This window comes from Pristiophorus japonicus, chromosome 6, assembly GCF_044704955.1.
Source record: "Pristiophorus japonicus isolate sPriJap1 chromosome 6, sPriJap1.hap1, whole genome shotgun sequence".
NCBI lineage: Eukaryota > Metazoa > Chordata > Chondrichthyes > Pristiophoridae > Pristiophorus > Pristiophorus japonicus.
Window position 1 is genome coordinate 191,881,370 of NC_091982.1, and position 17,839 is coordinate 191,899,208.

Genomic DNA, 17,839 nt, shown 5'->3' on the forward strand with positions numbered 1-17,839 from the left:
AATTTGTTTTAATTGCCGGTGCTTTTAGTGTCCCCCTCTCCTTTTATAGGGGGCACTGGAAAAAGGAAAAATTTGATTTTAGTGCCCCAAAAAAAAAAAACACAAAAAAAATAAATAAAAAAGGGGCCTTGTAAATGTCTTGTGTGTGTCATCCAGGTCGGGTGGCACGGATACATGTTTTATGTTTTTGCAGGTGAACTCCAAAAAGAGTTTCATGCACAAGGAACCAATCGTGAAGCAGTGGAGGCGTGTCCTGCACAGTTGGAGCTGTGAGCAGTGAGAGGAGCAGCTAGCAACTTGAGCTCCTGCCTGGAGAGCCCTGAGACCAGCCCAGGAATAGAAGGAAGGAAGGGGCTTCACCTACAACTTTATCCAGAGGGAGAGGAGGAAAAAGCAGAAAACTCTTTTAACATCTTTTTACATTTCTGCAAAGAGTTGGAGAGAGGGGGAAAGGACCAACAACATCCAGTGTGGAAGGAGGGAGACCCAACATTCTACAGGTGGGTGTGGGTGCATTTCCCCAAACAGACTTTGTTGTATCGGTGGGGGGAGGAAAGAAGACCACTGAGGGCCGGAACATCGCGGGGGGTGTGTGTGTGTGTGGTAGTGTGCGTGGGGGCCGTGCTTACAACTAGGCCCCCCCCCACAATTGGAACCCCCCCACCCCCTCCACATTTGCCTCGCCTGGGATAGCTGGAGCTACCAGGCTGAAGATTCTTTAATCACCCAATTAGAGATCGTTTGGGATTGTGTGCCTGGTGGCTCTAGCTACCCCAGGTGAAGACGTCTTCTCCCCCCACCTGAAGACCACCCCAAAGACTGTTTTTTTGTGTGTTTTGCCATCTGGGGAGTGCACCCACCCACAGCTGCGAGGGGAGACCTGCCCTCGCAGCCCCCCCCCCTTCCCACCCCCCTCTCTCTTTCTCCGTTACCCTCTGTTTCTCCCCTCTCTCTCTGAGAACCCTTTCCTTCCGAATTTTTTAAAAAACAAACAATTTAAGACAACTGAGCAGAGGGAGCAAGGCCCCTCCCCAATTGCCAACTAGGGGAGAGGTGTGCCTCATTAAGGGCTCCTCTGCTCAGTCATTATACAAGAGGCCAATTAAGACCATTAAGGCCTGTGACTTTGGGGTGGGTGTAGCCCTTAAAGGGACCCCGTGATGGCGACCCCATCCACGCCGGTGGCAGGGCCAGCAAGGACGTATGCGCAGGTGGCAACCGCTTCCACGGCCCCTCCTGCGCCACCCGCTGCCCTGCCACCATTTAGGTTAATTACGAAAAAACACGGGGTCAAGAGCTACACTCACCCCACAATGACCATCGAGGAGTGCGTGCGGGCGATGGCTGGGGTAGTCGGCCCCTCGGCCATTGTCGCAGCCTCCAAGATGTCTGGGAAGGCCGTGTTCTTCCTGGGGTCGGAGCGGGCGGTGTCCCTGGCCCTTGAAAAGGGGCTCACGGTGGGCGGGACGTTCCTGCCGGTGGACTCTCTCGAGGCCACCGCGCAGAGGGTCATCGTGTCAAACGTCCCGCCCTTTGTTTCCGCTGAGCTCCTCCTCCCTCACCTACACCAACTGGGGGAGGTAAGGTCGGGGATCAACCCCATACCGCTCGGCCTCAGGGAGAACAGCCTGCGCCACGTGTTCTCCTTCCGCCGCCAGCTCTTTGTCCGGCTGGCGCGGGAGGACCTGACAGAAGGGCACTTTAATGTGGTGCACGAGGGGACTGCCTACCGCGTCTTCTGGACGTCGGACGGCGTGCGGTGCCATGCCTGCAGGGAGGTGGGGCACGTTCGCAAGAACTGCCCCGCCTCCAAGGCCGCCAAACCACCGAAGGCGGCCATAGCTGGCGCCGCCGCCACCCCTCCCCCTAGTTGCGTCCGCGTGCCGGGAGCCATGGGTGCGCGGGCATCGTCGGAGGCCTTTGTTTTCAGGGCCTCCGGCGGGGGGGAGGGAGAGCGTCCGAGCGGAAAGAAGGCGCGGAAGAAGGAAAAACATCTAGAGGCGGGTCCCCTCGGTGCGCCGGAAAGTCTGACCACCGCGCTCAGCCCAACCCAGTCACCGGCGAGCGCGGGGTGCCCCGAGCCCGTGCCCGGGCCCTTGAATAACACCACAGAGGGGCCCAGGCGCGGGCAAGAAAAGGAAAAGGGGGGGGCGGAGCGGGAGGCCTCGGCAGACATGGAGGTCTCCCTGACTCCGCGCGCCCCCAGGAACAAAAAGAGGCACCGCCCCAATGAGGCGGAGGGGGAACAACATCCCTCCGCGGAGGAGGCGGTGCCCGCCGCGTGTCCCGCGTCCCCCACCAGCGCCCCCAAATTGCGCTGCAGGCGCGAGGAGTCTTTCCCCGGGGAGGGTGAGGCAGTCGAGGCTGCCCAGCCGCTGCCTCCTGGGGAGGGCGTGGAAGATCTGCCTGTCGTGGGGGGCGTGGGGCCAGTGGAAGAATGCGTAGCCGCCGGGTCGAGCGTCCCGGGGACCGAGGCGGGCGGGGCCGAAAAGGCCGAACCTGAGCCCGCCCAGCCAATACACAACTTACCCCGGGATTTGCTCGACCCGGCAGAGAATGAAACAATTGATTTTAATGAAACTGTAGATGCTGGGCCGGGGGGTGGCAGCGGGGAGGGGGAGGAACACCCACCCTCGCCCCTTACTTTGGAGCTGGAGCACTTGAAGGGCCTGGGGATTTCCTATGGCCGGGTCTCTCCTTGTTCTCCGGTTCCTGGGGCGGAGGGGGAACCCCTTCCGCTGTCATTTCCCGACCCGGCACCATTTTTAAAAGAGCCCAGTGGGGACTCCTCTGCCGACGATCCTGGGGGTGGGATCGGGGCAGTGCCAGGGCCGGTTGGAGCGGCCGGTTCATTTGCCGTACCTTGTGCGGTCGATGGGCCGGCTGCTGGCGGCCACCTCCCGGAGGAGGACGGGGACTCGGTGGGGGACGCGGGTGAAGACCTAGAGACCACCGCCAGGGAGGCGGTGGATCTGCTCGCGGCCGCCGCTGAGGCCCTCCTCGTTCCTGCAAAGGAACTCCGGGACTTTTTGGCCCAGAGCCGGGGTCGCCGCGACCAAGCCCGACTGGCCCTGGAAAAATGGTCCGAGCCGGAGCTGATCAAGGGGTCCGTCCGCGCCGCCGTTAAAACCTTGGCCGCGGGCGGGCCCTTGACAAAGGAGCAGCACCTTGAGCTGCGCGAGCTCGAGGGACTCCTCGCTGGGCTGCGGAGGGAGCGGAGTTCAACAAAAGACTTCGCTCCCTCCCCCACAATAGGTTAAGGTAGAGGTTGCACTATGCTTTTGCCATGAAGATAACCATAGCCAGCCTCAACATCAACGGCGGCAGAGGGGCACGCCGTAGATTTGACAATTTTTCGCTCCTGCGGGAGGGGAAATATGCGGTGTGCTTCCTGCAAGAAACCCACACCGTTCCGGGAGACGAAGCCACGTGGCTCCTGGAATGGCAAGGAGAGGTCCGCATGAGCCACCTCACCGCCATTTCTAGTGGGGTGGCCATCTTGCTGGGCCCGCATTTTCAGCCGGAGATCTTGAGGGTCGAGGAGCCCGTGCCAGGCCGCTTGCTGCACGTAACGGTTCGCCTGGGGGACGTGCCGCTCCATCTCGTGAACGTGTACGCCCCTCATCCCGGCCCGCAGCAAACGCGCTTCTTTGAAGAGGTGTCCGCTCTTCTTGGCTCCGTCGACGTCGGCGACTGCATTGTCCTCGGGGGGGATTTTAACTGCACCCTCGAGGCGAGGGACCGCTCCGGTGCCCCGCAGTGCATGACGGCGATGGAGAAGTTGAGGGACCTGGTCGGGTCCTTCGACTTGGTGGACGTCTGGCGAAATCTCCACCCCGACTCCAGCGCCTTTACTTGGGTGAGGCCTGGAGTTGGATGGTCTAGAGTCGACCGCCTTTACGTGTCTCGGGCGTACGTTTCCTGCGTCCCGGCGGCCTCCATGCGGCCGGTGCCGTGTTCGGACCACCACCTGGTGTGGGCGGAGCTCGCTTCGCTCCGCGCGAGGACGGGGTCCGCGTACTGGCACTTTAACAACCGGCTGCTGGAGGACGTGCGGTTCCAGGACTCGTTCCGTCGATTCTGGTCCGACTGGAGAAGGAAGCAGGGGGGCTTCCCCTCCTTGAGGCTATGGTGGGACGTGGGCAAGGCTCACGTCCGCGTCTTCTGTCAAGAGTACGCGAGGGGGTCGACCAAGAGGCGGGCGGCCAGAGTCGGGCGCCTAGAAAAAGAGGTGCTCGACCTGGAAGCCCGTCTCGGTCAAGTCGTCCAGGACCCGGCCCTGCGGACGGTGTACGAAGCGAAGAAGGCCGCGCTGAAGGACCTGCAGCTCGTCGGGTCCCGAGGCGCGTTCGTGAGGTCGCGGATCCGGTTCCTGCGGGATCTGGACCGCGGCTCCCCCTTCTTCTACTCGCTGGAAAAAAGGCAGAGTGTCCGTAAGCAGCTCTTGACGCTGCTGGCCGACGACGGCTCTCTCGTCTCGGATCCGGAGGGCGTCAACAACAGGGTCCGTGAATATTACGGGGCTCTGTTCTCTCCGGATCCGTCCAGCGAGGAAGCGCGTAGAGTTTTGTGGGAGGACCTGCCGAAGGTCAGCCCGGAGGGCGCCGAAAATCTGGAAGCTCCGCTAAGCCTGGCGGAGCTGACCGGTGCCCTCGCCCGGCTCTCGAGGGGAAAATCCCCGGGGCTGGACGGGCTGACCGTGGAGTTCCACAGGGCGTTCTGGGACGTCCTGGGGAGCGACTACGCGCGGGTCCTGGGGGAAAGTCTGGCGACCGGGGAGATGCCCCTCTCTTGGCGCAGGGCAGTCATCGTCCTGCTGCCTAAGAAGGGCGATCTCCGCCTCCTTAAGAACTGGCGCCCGGTCTCCCTCCTCAGCACGGACTACAAAATCTTCGCCAGGGCGATGTCTGCTCGCCTTGGTGCCGTGCTGGACCACATGATCCACCCCGACCAGTCATACACGGTCCCGGGCCGGACAATCCACGACAACATCCATCTGGTCCGGGACCTCATCCATTGCTCCCAGGAGGCTGGTCTGTCGGTCGCCTTCCTATCCCTCGACCAAGAGAAGGCGTTCGACAGGGTGGATCACGACTATCTGCTCGGAACTCTGCGCGCTTTCGGGTTCGGGACGCATTTCGTCGCCCGGATCCGACTTTTGTACGCCGCCGCGGAGTGTCTGATTAAGGTTAACGGGTCCTTGACGGCGCCCCTTCGCTTTAGGAGAGGGGTGCGCCAGGGATGCCCCATGTCCGGCCAGTTATACGCCGTTTGCGTGGAGCCTTTCCTGCGCCTCTTGCGGACGAGGTTGACGGGACTGGCTCTGCAAGGGCCGGGCGTGGAGGTCGTCCTCTCGGCTTACGCCGATGACGTGCTCCTCGCGGTAGAGGATCCCGCTGACCTGCGGAGGATGCGTGAGTGCCAGGAGATTTACTCGGCCGCGTCCTCCGCCAGGATCAACTGGGAGAAATGTTCCGGACTCCTGGTGGGTCAGTGGCGGGTGGACTCCCTGCCGGAGGAGCTCAGGCCTTTTGCCTGGAGCACGACCCATCTCCTCTATCTGGGAGTCTACCTTAGCCCCGACGAGGAAGCCTGGCCGGCGAACTGGCAGGAGCTGGAGGCCAAGGTCACCGCTCGCCTAGGGCGCTGGACAGGACTGCTCCGAGTGCTGTCCTACAGGGGTCGAGCGCTAGTCATAAACCAGCTGGTGGCCGCAATGCTGTGGTACCGGCTGGTCACTTTGACCCCTCCCCCTGCGTTTGTCGCCAAGATACAGAAGAAGCTGGTGGACTTCTTCTGGAACAACAGGAAGCACTGGGTCTCTGTCGCGGTCTTGAGTCTCCCGCTTGAGGAGGGCGGTCAGTCGTTGGTGTGCGTCAGCGCCCAGCTCGCGACTTTCCGTCTTCAGACCCTGCAGAGATACCTTTACGTCGAGCCCCCTCCTAGGTGGTGTGCTCTGGCGAGGTATTTCTTCCGCCAGCAGCTCGACCTCAATTATGACACGCAGCTCCTGTTTGTGAACTTGGGGGGTGCCAGGACCGCCCTCCGGGAGCTGCCTGTCTTTTACAGGGAACTCATCAGGGTCTGGAACAAAGTCTCCACCAAGCGCAGCTCTCCACCGGCTGGAGTGGCGGCCGTCCTGCAGGAGCCGCTGCTCGGGAATCCGTACCTCCACGGCCGAGGTTTTATGTGGCGGTCGGAAGAGAGGGCTGTGGCTGGTGAGGTGACCAGGGTCAGGGACCTGCTCGATGGCGGAGGAGCGGGCTGGATGGCGCCAGTCACGCTGGCGCGGCGCCTAAATTCTGCTAACGTCCGCCGCGCGGCCGATGCCATCGAGTCGCTAAAAACAGCTCTGGGCCCTGACTCCGTTAGGTGTATCGAGGAGGCTCAAGCACGTGGGGAGATCCCGTCCGAACTGACCCCCGTCCGGACGGAATTCCTCATCGGCGCCAAACCCCGGAACCTCCCTCGGGGGCCGGCGCCTCACAACTTGAGCCGCCTCGGGGAAATCCCCTCCGTGCCTTTCAGTTCCGCGCGGAGGGGTTTCCTGTACGGGCTGCTCCTGCACACCCTCAACTTTGCCATCCTCGCCGGCCGTCCGGACACGCCATGGCGTACCATCTTGCCGTCCGGAGGAGGCGGGGGTCCCCGATGGAGGGCACTCTACGCAGGGGTCCTCCCACTATTCATCGGGGACTTGGCCTGGAGGGTGGTGCACGGAGCAGTGCCGTGCAATAAATTTTTAAGCCGGTTCACGGACTCCCAGGCCGCCTGCAATTTCTGCGGTCTGGAGGAGTCCGTGTTCCATGTTTTTATTGAATGCACGAGGTTGCAGCCCCTGTTCCACTATTTGAAGGGGCTGCTCCTGAAATTCTGGCTGCACTTCAGTCCCACTCTCCTGATCTTTGGGCACCCTGTGCGGAGGGGAGCGGGTAGGTCCGAAGGCCTCCTCGTAGGACTGCTCCTGGGCACGGCCAAGGGTGCCATCAGCCGGTCCAGGCAGCGGGCGGTCGAGGGGGTCGTTCAACCTGACTGCCTGCCTCTCTTCCGCTCTTACATCCGGTCCAGGGTGTCCTTGGAGATGGAGCACGCGGTGTCCACCGGTACGCTCGCGGCCTTCCGCGAGAGGTGGGCACCGGAGGGACTGGAGTGCATCATCACGCCCGGCAACCAAATTTTAATTTGATTTTACGTTTTAAAGTTAATTTGTTTTAATTGCCGGTGCTTTTAGTGTCCCCTTCCCTTTTATAGGGGGCACTGGGGAAAAATTGTGATTTTAGTGCCCAAAAAAAAAAACAAAAAAAAAAAAGAAAAAACACAAAAAAAAAACACAAAAAAGGGGGGAAAAAAAAAGGGCCTTGTAAATGTCTGGAGTGTCACCCAGGTCGGGTGGCACCGTTTAATGTTTTATGTTTTCACAGATAAACTCAAAAGAGTTTTCATGCACAAGGAACCAATCGTGAAGCAGTGGAGGCGTGTCCTGCACAGTTGGAGCTGTGAGCAGTGAGAGGAGCAGCTAGCAACTTGAGCTCCTGCCTGGAGAGCCCTGAGACCAGCCCAGGAATAGAAGGAAGGAAGGGGCTTCACCTACAACTTTATCCAGAGGGAGAGGAGGAAAAAGCAGAAAACTCTTTTAACATCTTTTTACATTTCTGCAAAGAGTTGGAGAGAGGGGGAAAGGACCAACAACATCCAGTGTGGAAGGAGGGAGACCCAACATTCTACAGGTGGGTGTGGGTGCATTTCCCCAAACAGACTTTGTTGTATCGGTGGGGGGAGGAAAGAAGACCACTGAGGGCCGGAACATCGCGGGGGGTGTGTGTGTGTGTGGTAGTGTGCGTGGGGGCCGTGCTTACAACTAGGCCCCCCCCCACAATTGGAACCCCCCCACCCCCTCCACATTTGCCTCGCCTGGGATAGCTGGAGCTACCAGGCTGAAGATTCTTTAATCACCCAATTAGAGATCGTTTGGGATTGTGTGCCTGGTGGCTCTAGCTACCCCAGGTGAAGACGTCTTCTCCCCCCACCTGAAGACCACCCCAAAGACTGTTTTTTTGTGTGTTTTGCCATCTGGGGAGTGCACCCACCCACAGCTGCGAGGGGAGACCTGCCCTCGCAGCCCCCCCCCCTTCCCACCCCCCTCTCTCTTTCTCCGTTACCCTCTGTTTCTCCCCTCTCTCTCTGAGAACCCTTTCCTTCCGAATTTTTTAAAAAACAAACAATTTAAGACAACTGAGCAGAGGGAGCAAGGCCCCTCCCCAATTGCCAACTAGGGGAGAGGTGTGCCTCATTAAGGGCTGCTCTGCTCAGTCATTATACAAGAGGCCAATTAAGACCATTAAGGCCTGTGACTTTGGGGTGGGTGTAGCCCTTAAAGGGACCCCGTGATGGCGACCCCATCCACGCCGGTGGCAGGGCCAGCAAGGACGTATGCGCAGGTGGCAACCGCTTCCACGGCCCCTCCTGCGCCACCCGCTGCCCTGCCACCATTTAGGTTAATTACGAAAAAACACGGGGTCAAGAGCTACACTCACCCCACAATGACCATCGAGGAGTGCGTGCGGGCGATGGCTGGGGTAGTCGGCCCCTCGGCCATTGTCGCAGCCTCCAAGATGTCTGGGAAGGCCGTGTTCTTCCTGGGGTCGGAGCGGGCGGTGTCCCTGGCCCTTGAAAAGGGGCTCACGGTGGGCGGGACGTTCCTGCCGGTGGACCCTCTCGAGGCCACCGCGCAGAGGGTCATCGTGTCAAACGTCCCGCCCTTTGTTTCCGCTGAGCTCCTCCTCCCTCACCTACACCAACTGGGGGAGGTAAGGTCGGGGATCAACCCCATACCGCTCGGCCTCAGGGAGAACAGCCTGCGCCACGTGTTCTCCTTCCGCCGCCAGCTCTTTGTCCGGCTGGCGCGGGAGGACCTGACAGAAGGGCACTTTAATGTGGTGCACGAGGGGACTGCCTACCGCGTCTTCTGGACGTCGGACGGCGTGCGGTGCCATGCCTGCAGGGAGGTGGGGCACGTTCGCAAGAACTGCCCCGCCTCCAAGGCCGCCAAACCACCGAAGGCGGCCATAGCTGGCGCCGCCGCCACCCCTCCCCCTAGTTGCGTCCGCGTGCCGGGAGCCATGGGTGCGCGGGCATCGTCGGAGGCCTTTGTTTTCAGGGCCTCCGGCGGGGGGGAGGGAGAGCGTCCGAGCGGAAAGAAGGCGCGGAAGAAGGAAAAACATCTAGAGGCGGGTCCCCTCGGTGCGCCGGAAAGTCTGACCACCGCGCTCAGCCCAACCCAGTCACCGGCGAGCGCGGGGTGCCCCGAGCCCGTGCCCGGGCCCTTGAATAACACCACAGAGGGGCCCAGGCGCGGGCAAGAAAAGGAAAAGGGGGGGGCGGAGCGGGAGGCCTCGGCAGACATGGAGGTCTCCCTGACTCCGCGCGCCCCCAGGAACAAAAAGAGGCACCGCCCCAATGAGGCGGAGGGGGAACAACATCCCTCCGCGGAGGAGGCGGTGCCCGCCGCGTGTCCCGCGTCCCCCACCAGCGCCCCCAAATTGCGCTGCAGGCGCGAGGAGTCTTTCCCCGGGGAGGGTGAGGCAGTCGAGGCTGCCCAGCCGCTGCCTCCTGGGGAGGGCGTGGAAGATCTGCCTGTCGTGGGGGGCGTGGGGCCAGTGGAAGAATGCGTAGCCGCCGGGTCGAGCGTCCCGGGGACCGAGGCGGGCGGGGCCGAAAAGGCCGAACCTGAGCCCGCCCAGCCAATACACAACTTACCCCGGGATTTGCTCGACCCGGCAGAGAATGAAACAATTGATTTTAATGATACTGTAGATGCTGGGCCGGGGGGTGGCAGCGGGGAGGGGGAGGAACACCCACCCTCGCCCCTTACTTTGGAGCTGGAGCACTTGAAGGGCCTGGGGATTTCCTATGGCCGGGTCTCTCCTTGTTCTCCGGTTCCTGGGGCGGAGGGGGAACCCCTTCCGCTGTCATTTCCCGACCCGGCACCATTTTTAAAAGAGCCCAGTGGGGACTCCTCTGCCGACGATCCTGGGGGTGGGATCGGGGCAGTGCCAGGGCCGGTTGGAGCGGCCGGTTCATTTGCCGTACCTTGTGCGGTCGATGGGCCGGCTGCTGGCGGCCACCTCCCGGAGGAGGACGGGGACTCGGTGGGGGACGCGGGTGAAGACCTAGAGACCACCGCCAGGGAGGCGGTGGATCTGCTCGCGGCCGCCGCTGAGGCCCTCCTCGTTCCTGCAAAGGAACTCCGGGACTTTTTGGCCCAGAGCCGGGGTCGCCGCGACCAAGCCCGACTGGCCCTGGAAAAATGGTCCGAGCCGGAGCTGATCAAGGGGTCCGTCCGCGCCGCCGTTAAAACCTTGGCCGCGGGCGGGCCCTTGACAAAGGAGCAGCACCTTGAGCTGCGCGAGCTCGAGGGACTCCTCGCTGGGCTGCGGAGGGAGCGGAGTTCAACAAAAGACTTCGCTCCCTCCCCCACAATAGGTTAAGGTAGAGGTTGCACTATGCTTTTGCCATGAAGATAACCATAGCCAGCCTCAACATCAACGGCGGCAGAGGGGCACGCCGTAGATTTGACAATTTTTCGCTCCTGCGGGAGGGGAAATATGCGGTGTGCTTCCTGCAAGAAACCCACACCGTTCCGGGAGACGAAGCCACGTGGCTCCTGGAATGGCAAGGAGAGGTCCGCATGAGCCACCTCACCGCCATTTCAAGTGGGGTGGCCATCTTGCTGGGCCCGCATTTTCAGCCGGAGATCTTGGGGGTCGAGGAGCCCGTGCCAGGCCGCTTGCTGCACGTAACGGTTCGCCTGGGGGACGTGCCGCTCCATCTCGTGAGCGTGTACGCCCCTCATCCCGGCCCGCAGCAGACGCGCTTCTTTGAAGAGGTGTCCGCTCTTCTTGGCTCCGTCGACGTCGGCGACTGCATTGTCCTCGGGGGGGATTTTAACTGCACCCTCGAGGCGAGGGACCGCTCCGGTGCCCCGCAGTGCATGACGGCGATGGAGAAGTTGAGGGACCTGGTCGGGTCCTTCGACTTGGTGGACGTCTGGCGAAATCTCCACCCCGACTCCAGCGCCTTTACTTGGGTGAGGCCTGGAGTTGGATGGTCTAGAGTCGACCGCCTTTACGTGTCTCGGGCGTACGTTTCCTGCGTCCCGGCGGCCTCCATGCGGCCGGTGCCGTGCTCGGACCACCACCTGGTGTGGGCGGAGCTCGCTTCGCTCCGCGCGAGGACGGGGTCCGCGTACTGGCACTTTAACAACCGGCTGCTGGAGGACGTGCGGTTCCAGGACTCGTTCCGTCGATTCTGGTCCGACTGGAGAAGGAAGCAGGGGGGCTTCCCCTCCTTGAGGCTATGGTGGGACGTGGGCAAGGCTCACGTCCGCGTCTTCTGTCAAGAGTACGCGAGGGGGTCGACCAAGAGGCGGGCGGCCAGAGTCGGGCGCCTAGAAAAAGAGGTGCTCGACCTGGAAGCCCGTCTCGGTCAAGTCGTCCAGGACCCGGCCCTGCGGACGGTGTACGAAGCGAAGAAGGCCGCGCTGAAGGACCTGCAGCTCGTCGGGTCCCGAGGCGCGTTCGTGAGGTCGCGGATCCGGTTCCTGCGGGATCTGGACCGCGGCTCCCCCTTCTTCTACTCGCTGGAAAAAAGGCAGAGTGTCCGTAAGCAGCTCTTGACGCTGCTGGCCGACGACGGCTCTCTCGTCTCGGATCCGGAGGGCGTCAACAACAGGGTCCGTGAATATTACGGGGCTCTGTTCTCTCCGGATCCGTCCAGCGAGGAAGCGCGTAGAGTTTTGTGGGAGGACCTGCCGAAGGTCGGCCCGGAGGGCGCCGAAAATCTGGAAGCTCCGCTAAGCCTGGCGGAGCTGACCGGTGCCCTCGCCCGGCTCTCGAGGGGAAAATCCCCGGGGCTGGACGGGCTGACCGTGGAGTTCCACAGGGCGTTCTGGGACGTCCTGGGGAGCGACTACGCGCGGGTCCTGGGGGAAAGTCTGGCGACCGGGGAGATGCCCCTCTCTTGGCGCAGGGCAGTCATCGTCCTGCTGCCTAAGAAGGGCGATCTCCGCCTCCTTAAGAACTGGCGCCCGGTCTCCCTCCTCAGCACGGACTACAAAATCTTCGCCAGGGCGATGTCTGCTCGCCTTGGTGCTGTGCTGGACCACATGATCCACCCCGACCAGTCATACACGGTCCCGGGCCGGACAATCCACGATAACATCCATCTGGTCCGGGACCTCATCCATTGTTCCCAGGAGGCTGGTCTGTCGGTCGCCTTCCTATCCCTCGACCAAGAGAAGGCGTTCGACAGGGTGGATCACGACTATCTGCTCGGAACTCTGCGCGCTTTCGGGTTCGGGACGCATTTCGTCGCCCGGATCCGACTTTTGTACGCCGCCGCGGAGTGTCTGATTAAGGTTAACGGGTCCTTGACGGCGCCCCTTCGCTTTAGGAGAGGGGTGCGCCAGGGATGCCCCATGTCCGGCCAGTTATACGCCGTTTGCGTGGAGCCTTTCCTGCGCCTCTTGCGGACGAGGTTGACGGGACTGGCTCTGCAAGGGCCGGGCGTGGAGGTCGTCCTCTCGGCTTACGCCGATGACGTGCTCCTCGCGATAGAGGATCCCGCTGACCTGCGGAGGATGCGTGAGTGCCAGGAGATTTACTCGGCCGCGTCCTCCGCCAGGATCAACTGGGAGAAATGTTCCGGACTCCTGGTGGGTCAGTGGCGGGTGGACTCCCTGCCGGAGGAGCTCAGGCCTTTTGCCTGGAGCACGACCCATCTCCTCTATCTGGGAGTCTACCTTAGCCCCGACGAGGAAGCCTGGCCGGCGAACTGGCAGGAGCTGGAGGCGAAGGTCGCCGCTCGCCTAGGGCGCTGGACAGGACTGCTCCGAGTGCTGTCCTACAGGGGTCGAGCGCTAGTCATAAACCAGCTGGTGGCCGCAATGCTGTGGTACCGGCTGGTCACTTTGACCCCTCCCCCTGCGTTTGTCGCCAAGATACAGAAGAAGCTGGTGGACTTCTTCTGGAACAACAGGAAGCACTGGGTCTCTGTCGCGGTCTTGAGTCTCCCGCTTGAGGAGGGCGGTCAGTCGTTGGTGTGCGTCAGCGCCCAGCTCGCGACTTTCCGTCTTCAGACCCTGCAGAGATACCTTTACGTCGAGCCCCCTCCTAGGTGGTGTGCTCTGGCGAGGTATTTCTTCCGCCAGCAGCTCGACCTCAATTATGACACGCAGCTCCTGTTTGTGAACTTGGGGGGTGCCAGGACCGCCCTCCGGGAGCTGCCTGTCTTTTACAGGGAACTCATCAGGGTCTGGAACAAAGTCTCCACCAAGCGCAGCTCTCCACCGGCTGGAGTGGCGGCCGTCCTGCAGGAACCGCTGCTCGGGAATCCGTACCTCCACGGCCGAGGCTTCATGTGGCGGTCGGAAGAGAGGGCTGTGGCTGGTGAGGTGACCAGGGTCAGGGACCTGCTCGATGGCGGAGGAGCGGGCTGGATGGCGCCAGTCACGCTGGCGCGGCGCCTAAATTCTGCCAACGTCCGCCGCGCGGCCGATGCCATCGAGTCGCTAAAAACAGCTCTGGGCCCTGACTCCGTTAGGTGTATCGAGGAGGCTCAAGCACGTGGGGAGATCCCGTCCGAACTGACCCCCGTCCGGACGGAATTCCTCATCGGCGCCAAACCCCGGAACCTCCCTCGGGGGCCGGCGCCTCACAACTTGAGCCGCCTCGGGGAAATCCCCTCCGTGCCTTTCAGTTCCGCGCGGAGGGGTTTCCTGTACGGGCTGCTCCTGCACACCCTCAACTTTGCCATCCTCGCCGGCCGTCCGGACACGCCATGGCGTACCATCTTGCCGTCCGGAGGAGGCGGGGGTCCCCGATGGAGGGCACTCTACGCAGGGGTCCTCCCACTATTCATCGGGGACTTGGCCTGGAGGGTGGTGCACGGAGCAGTGCCGTGCAACAAATTTTTAAGCCGGTTCACGGACTCCCAGGCCGCCTGCAATTTCTGCGGTCTGGAGGAGTCCGTGTTCCATGTTTTTATTGAATGCACAAGGTTGCAGCCCCTGTTCCACTATTTGAAGGGGCTGCTCCTGAAATTCTGGCTGCACTTCAGTCCCACTCTCCTGATCTTTGGGCACCCTGTGCGGAGGGGAGCGGGTAGGTCCGAGGGCCTCCTCGTAGGACTGCTCCTGGGCACGGCCAAGGGTGCCATCAGCCGGTCCAGGCAGCGGGCGGTCGAGGGGGTCGTTCAACCTGACTGCCTGCCTCTCTTCCGCTCTTACATCCGATCCAGGGTGTCCTTGGAGATGGAGCACGCGGTGTCCACCGGTACGCTCGCGGCCTTCCGCGAGAGGTGGGCACCGGAGGGACTGGAGTGCATCATCACGCCCGGCAACCAAATTTTAATTTGATTTTACGTTTTAAAGTTAATTTGTTTTAATTGCCGGTGCTTTTAGTGTCCCCTTCCCTTTTATAGGGGGCACTGGGGAAAAATTGTGATTTTAGTGCCCAAAAAAAAACAAAAAAAAAAAAAAAAAGAAAAAACACAAAAAAAAAAACACAAAAAAGGGGGAAAAAAAAAAAATGGGCCTTGTAAATGTCTGGAGTGTCACCCAGGTCGGGTGGCACCGTTTAATGTTTTATGTTTTCACAGATAAACTCAAAAGAGTTTCATGCACAAGGAGCCGCTTCTCTTCGATAGCTCAGTTGGTAGAGCGGAGGACTGTAGTGGAATACTCAGCAAAGTCATCCTTAGGTCGCTGGTTCAATTCCGGCTCGAAGGAGCTAGTGTACTTTTTCCAAAAGAGTTTCATGCACAAGGACCCCCAGGTCCCTCTGCACCGCAGCATGTTGTAATTTCTCCCCATTCAAATAATATTCCCTTTTACTGTTTTTTTTTCCCCCCCAAGGTGGATGACCTCACATTTTCCGACATTGTATTCCATCTGCCAAACCTTAGCCCATTCGTTTAACCTATCTAAATCTCTTTGCAGCCTCTCTGTGTCCTCTACACAACCCGCTTTCCCACTAATCTTTGTGTCATCTGCAAATTTTGTTACACTACACTCTGTCCCCTCTTCCAGGTCATCTATGTATATTGTAAACAGTTGTGGTCCCAGCACCGATCCCTGTGGCACACCACTAACCACCGATTTCCAACCCGAAAAGGACCCATTTATCCCGACTCTCTGCTTTCTATTAGCCAGCCAATTCTCAATCCATGCTAATACATTTCCTCTGACTCCGCATATCTTTATCTTCTGCAGTAACCTTTTGTGTGGCACCTTATCGAATGCCTTTTGGAAATCTAAATACACCACATCCATCGGTATGCCTCTATCCACCATGCTCGTTATATCCTCAAAGAATTCCAGTAAATTAGTAAAACATGATTTCCCCTTCATGAATCCATGTTGCGTCTGCTTGATTGCACTGTTCCTATCTAGATGTCCTGCTATTTCTTCCTTAATGATAGCTTCAAGCATTTTCCCCACTACAGATGTTAAACTAACCGGCCTATAGTTACCTGCCTTTTGTCTGCCCCCTTTTTTTTTTAAAAAACAGAGGCGTTACATTAGCTGCTTTCCAATCCACTGGTACCTCCCCAGAGTCCAGAGAATTTTGGTAGATTATAACGAATGCATCTGCTATAACTTCCGCCATCTTTTTTAATACCCTGGGATGCATTTCATCAGGACCAGGGGACTTGTCTACCTTGAGTCCCATTAGCCTGTCCAGCACTACCTCCCTAATGATCGTGATTATCTCAAGGTCCTCCCTTCCCACATTCCCGTGACCAGCAATTTTTGGCATGGTTTTTGTGTCTTCCACTGTGAAGACCGAAGCAAAATAATTGTTTAAGGTCTCAGCAATTTCCACATTTCTCATTATTAAATCCCCCTTATCTTCTAAGGGACCAACATTTACTTTAGTCACTCTCTTACGTTTTATATATCAGTAAAAGCTTTTACTATCCAAGTAATTAATAAATATAGTGAAAAGTCAAGGCCCCAGCACAGATCTTTCTGGGACACCACTAGTCACTTCCTTCTAATTAATTAGAGTACATACTCATTATCCCCACTCTCTGTCTTCTACCACCTAACCAATCTCCTAACCAGGTCAATAATTTGGCTTCAATTGCATGTGCTTTCATTTTAGCTAACAGTCTCTTATGTAGAACCTTATCGAATGCCTTCTGGAAATCCATATAAACTACATCCAGACATTTTCCAGTCTACTACTTTAGATATTTCCTCAAAAAATTCAATTAGGTTCATTAGACATGACCTATCCTTTACAAATCCATGTTGGCTCTCTCATCAGCTCAAATTTATCTAAGTGCTCAGTCACTCTGTCCTTAATTATAGATTCTAATAATTTCCGCAAAACAGATGATTTTAAGCAATTTTATCCTGAAGCCCATCATTTAAATAGAATATACAGTGAAGAAAATATACAATGCAGTAATTTCACTTGACAAAAACTTTGAATGCACATCACAGCCTCATCATTGATGTTTTCTCATTCATAGAATAAACTGGCTATTCCTCGGTTCTTTATTTTGTTTCTTGTACAATTGTTATTTAGAAATTAAAATCCTTTGCACACTTTACATTTTTCTGCATCATTGGATGGTCAGTTTGTGCAATTTCAATTTTGCATCCAGCAAGAATGAAAAACACAACCTGCATTTTAAGAGATATATATTTTGGAAAACTCGAAAGATTCCACTTCAGAATCGGTGCCAGAAGATGTGAGATCATCATTTTGTCAGACTAGGTCGTCAAATTACATATTATTCAGAAGAATGAACTAACCTGCACCATCTGATGTAATGGTTCCTAATTTAACTGCCAAAGGGTAATTTGTCTTTCGGTAATGTTCCAAAGCATGTCCGTTTCCACCACTGCCATCAAAGAACCATTTCCCACACAATACGGAGCCATCGGTCAGGTTTAGCCAAAGATTCTCCCTCAGGTCACACCAGGCACACTTCCAGCCACTGTAAGAAAGCATGGGAAAGGGCAGGAGATAAGACAAGACACTGCTGGAAGTAACACTAAGGGGCCGAAATTGCCCTCAGTGGGAAATTGGGGAGGGCAATTCAAATTATCAGGATACTGACCATCCAGCGGGAGTCATGGGAAGAGCCGGAAAATTCGGCTCTTTAACTCCGACACTGCTTCCCAGAGCTTTGGGAGCGCTGTTTGAGGCGGTGTAGGGACGGCTTTGTATTGGGAACAGGGCAGTGTCCATCACCACTGCATGACCATGTCATCGCGGCGGTGATGAGGCGTCGCAACATCCCTCCCCTTCACTTAAAGGGAAGGGATGCAGCGAGGCCAACGTGGAGCCCACTGGGCCACCAGGAAGGGATTCGGCCGGGCCAGCCCGGCACCCAAGAGAGGGTGCCGGGCTGCCTATTGGTTGGCCGGTCGAACCAGCGGCTCCCATTGTCAGACCGACTCAGGAGTCAGCCGACTATTAAAACAAAATGGCAGCCGCGGCATTGCGCCCTCCCCTTTAAGGGCAGCTGCACCGCCCAGCCACTGGCAGCTTCCCGCCACGCAAAGCTATCGGCAGCACTGACCGCGCTCCTGCAGGGCAATTTCTCCTGTGGGGCGGAAAAAGGATCGGCCTGCCAGGCAGGGCGGAAACACAGGGCATGGTGGAAACCCGTTCCCGCCGCCCCCAACCCGGGGGCAATTCTAGATGGGTCGGCCCTGCCACCTGCCCCTGGGCGGAAAGGGCTTATTGCCCCATTACTTCCTCTATGAGGCGGTAATGGGCCTTAAAGAAGGGGACAACTTACCCCCGAAAAGGTTCTTACTTCA

General features: G+C 58.5%; 1 protein-coding gene and 1 non-coding gene across 3 annotated transcripts in view; one reads left to right on the forward strand and one right to left on the reverse strand.

Annotated features, from left to right (window-relative positions):
• Nucleotides 1-17,839, reverse strand: part of usp13 (ubiquitin specific peptidase 13) — a 200,413-nt gene that overhangs the window by 143,530 nt on the left and 39,044 nt on the right. For both annotated transcript variants that reach the window (XR_011593650.1, XM_070883495.1), the window contains exon 6: nt 16,823-17,007. Coding sequence is in view for 1 of the 2 variants with exons in the window: in XM_070883495.1 (XP_070739596.1) it covers nt 16,823-17,007 (185 nt within the window). In the remaining variant the exon portion in view is untranslated. The remainder of the gene's footprint in view (nt 1-16,822; nt 17,008-17,839) is intronic.
• On the forward strand, nt 14,694-14,785 carry trnay-gua (transfer RNA tyrosine (anticodon GUA)). Its single transcript is given in 2 exon segments — nt 14,694-14,730; nt 14,750-14,785. It is a non-coding gene; the product is annotated as a tRNA-Tyr (tRNA).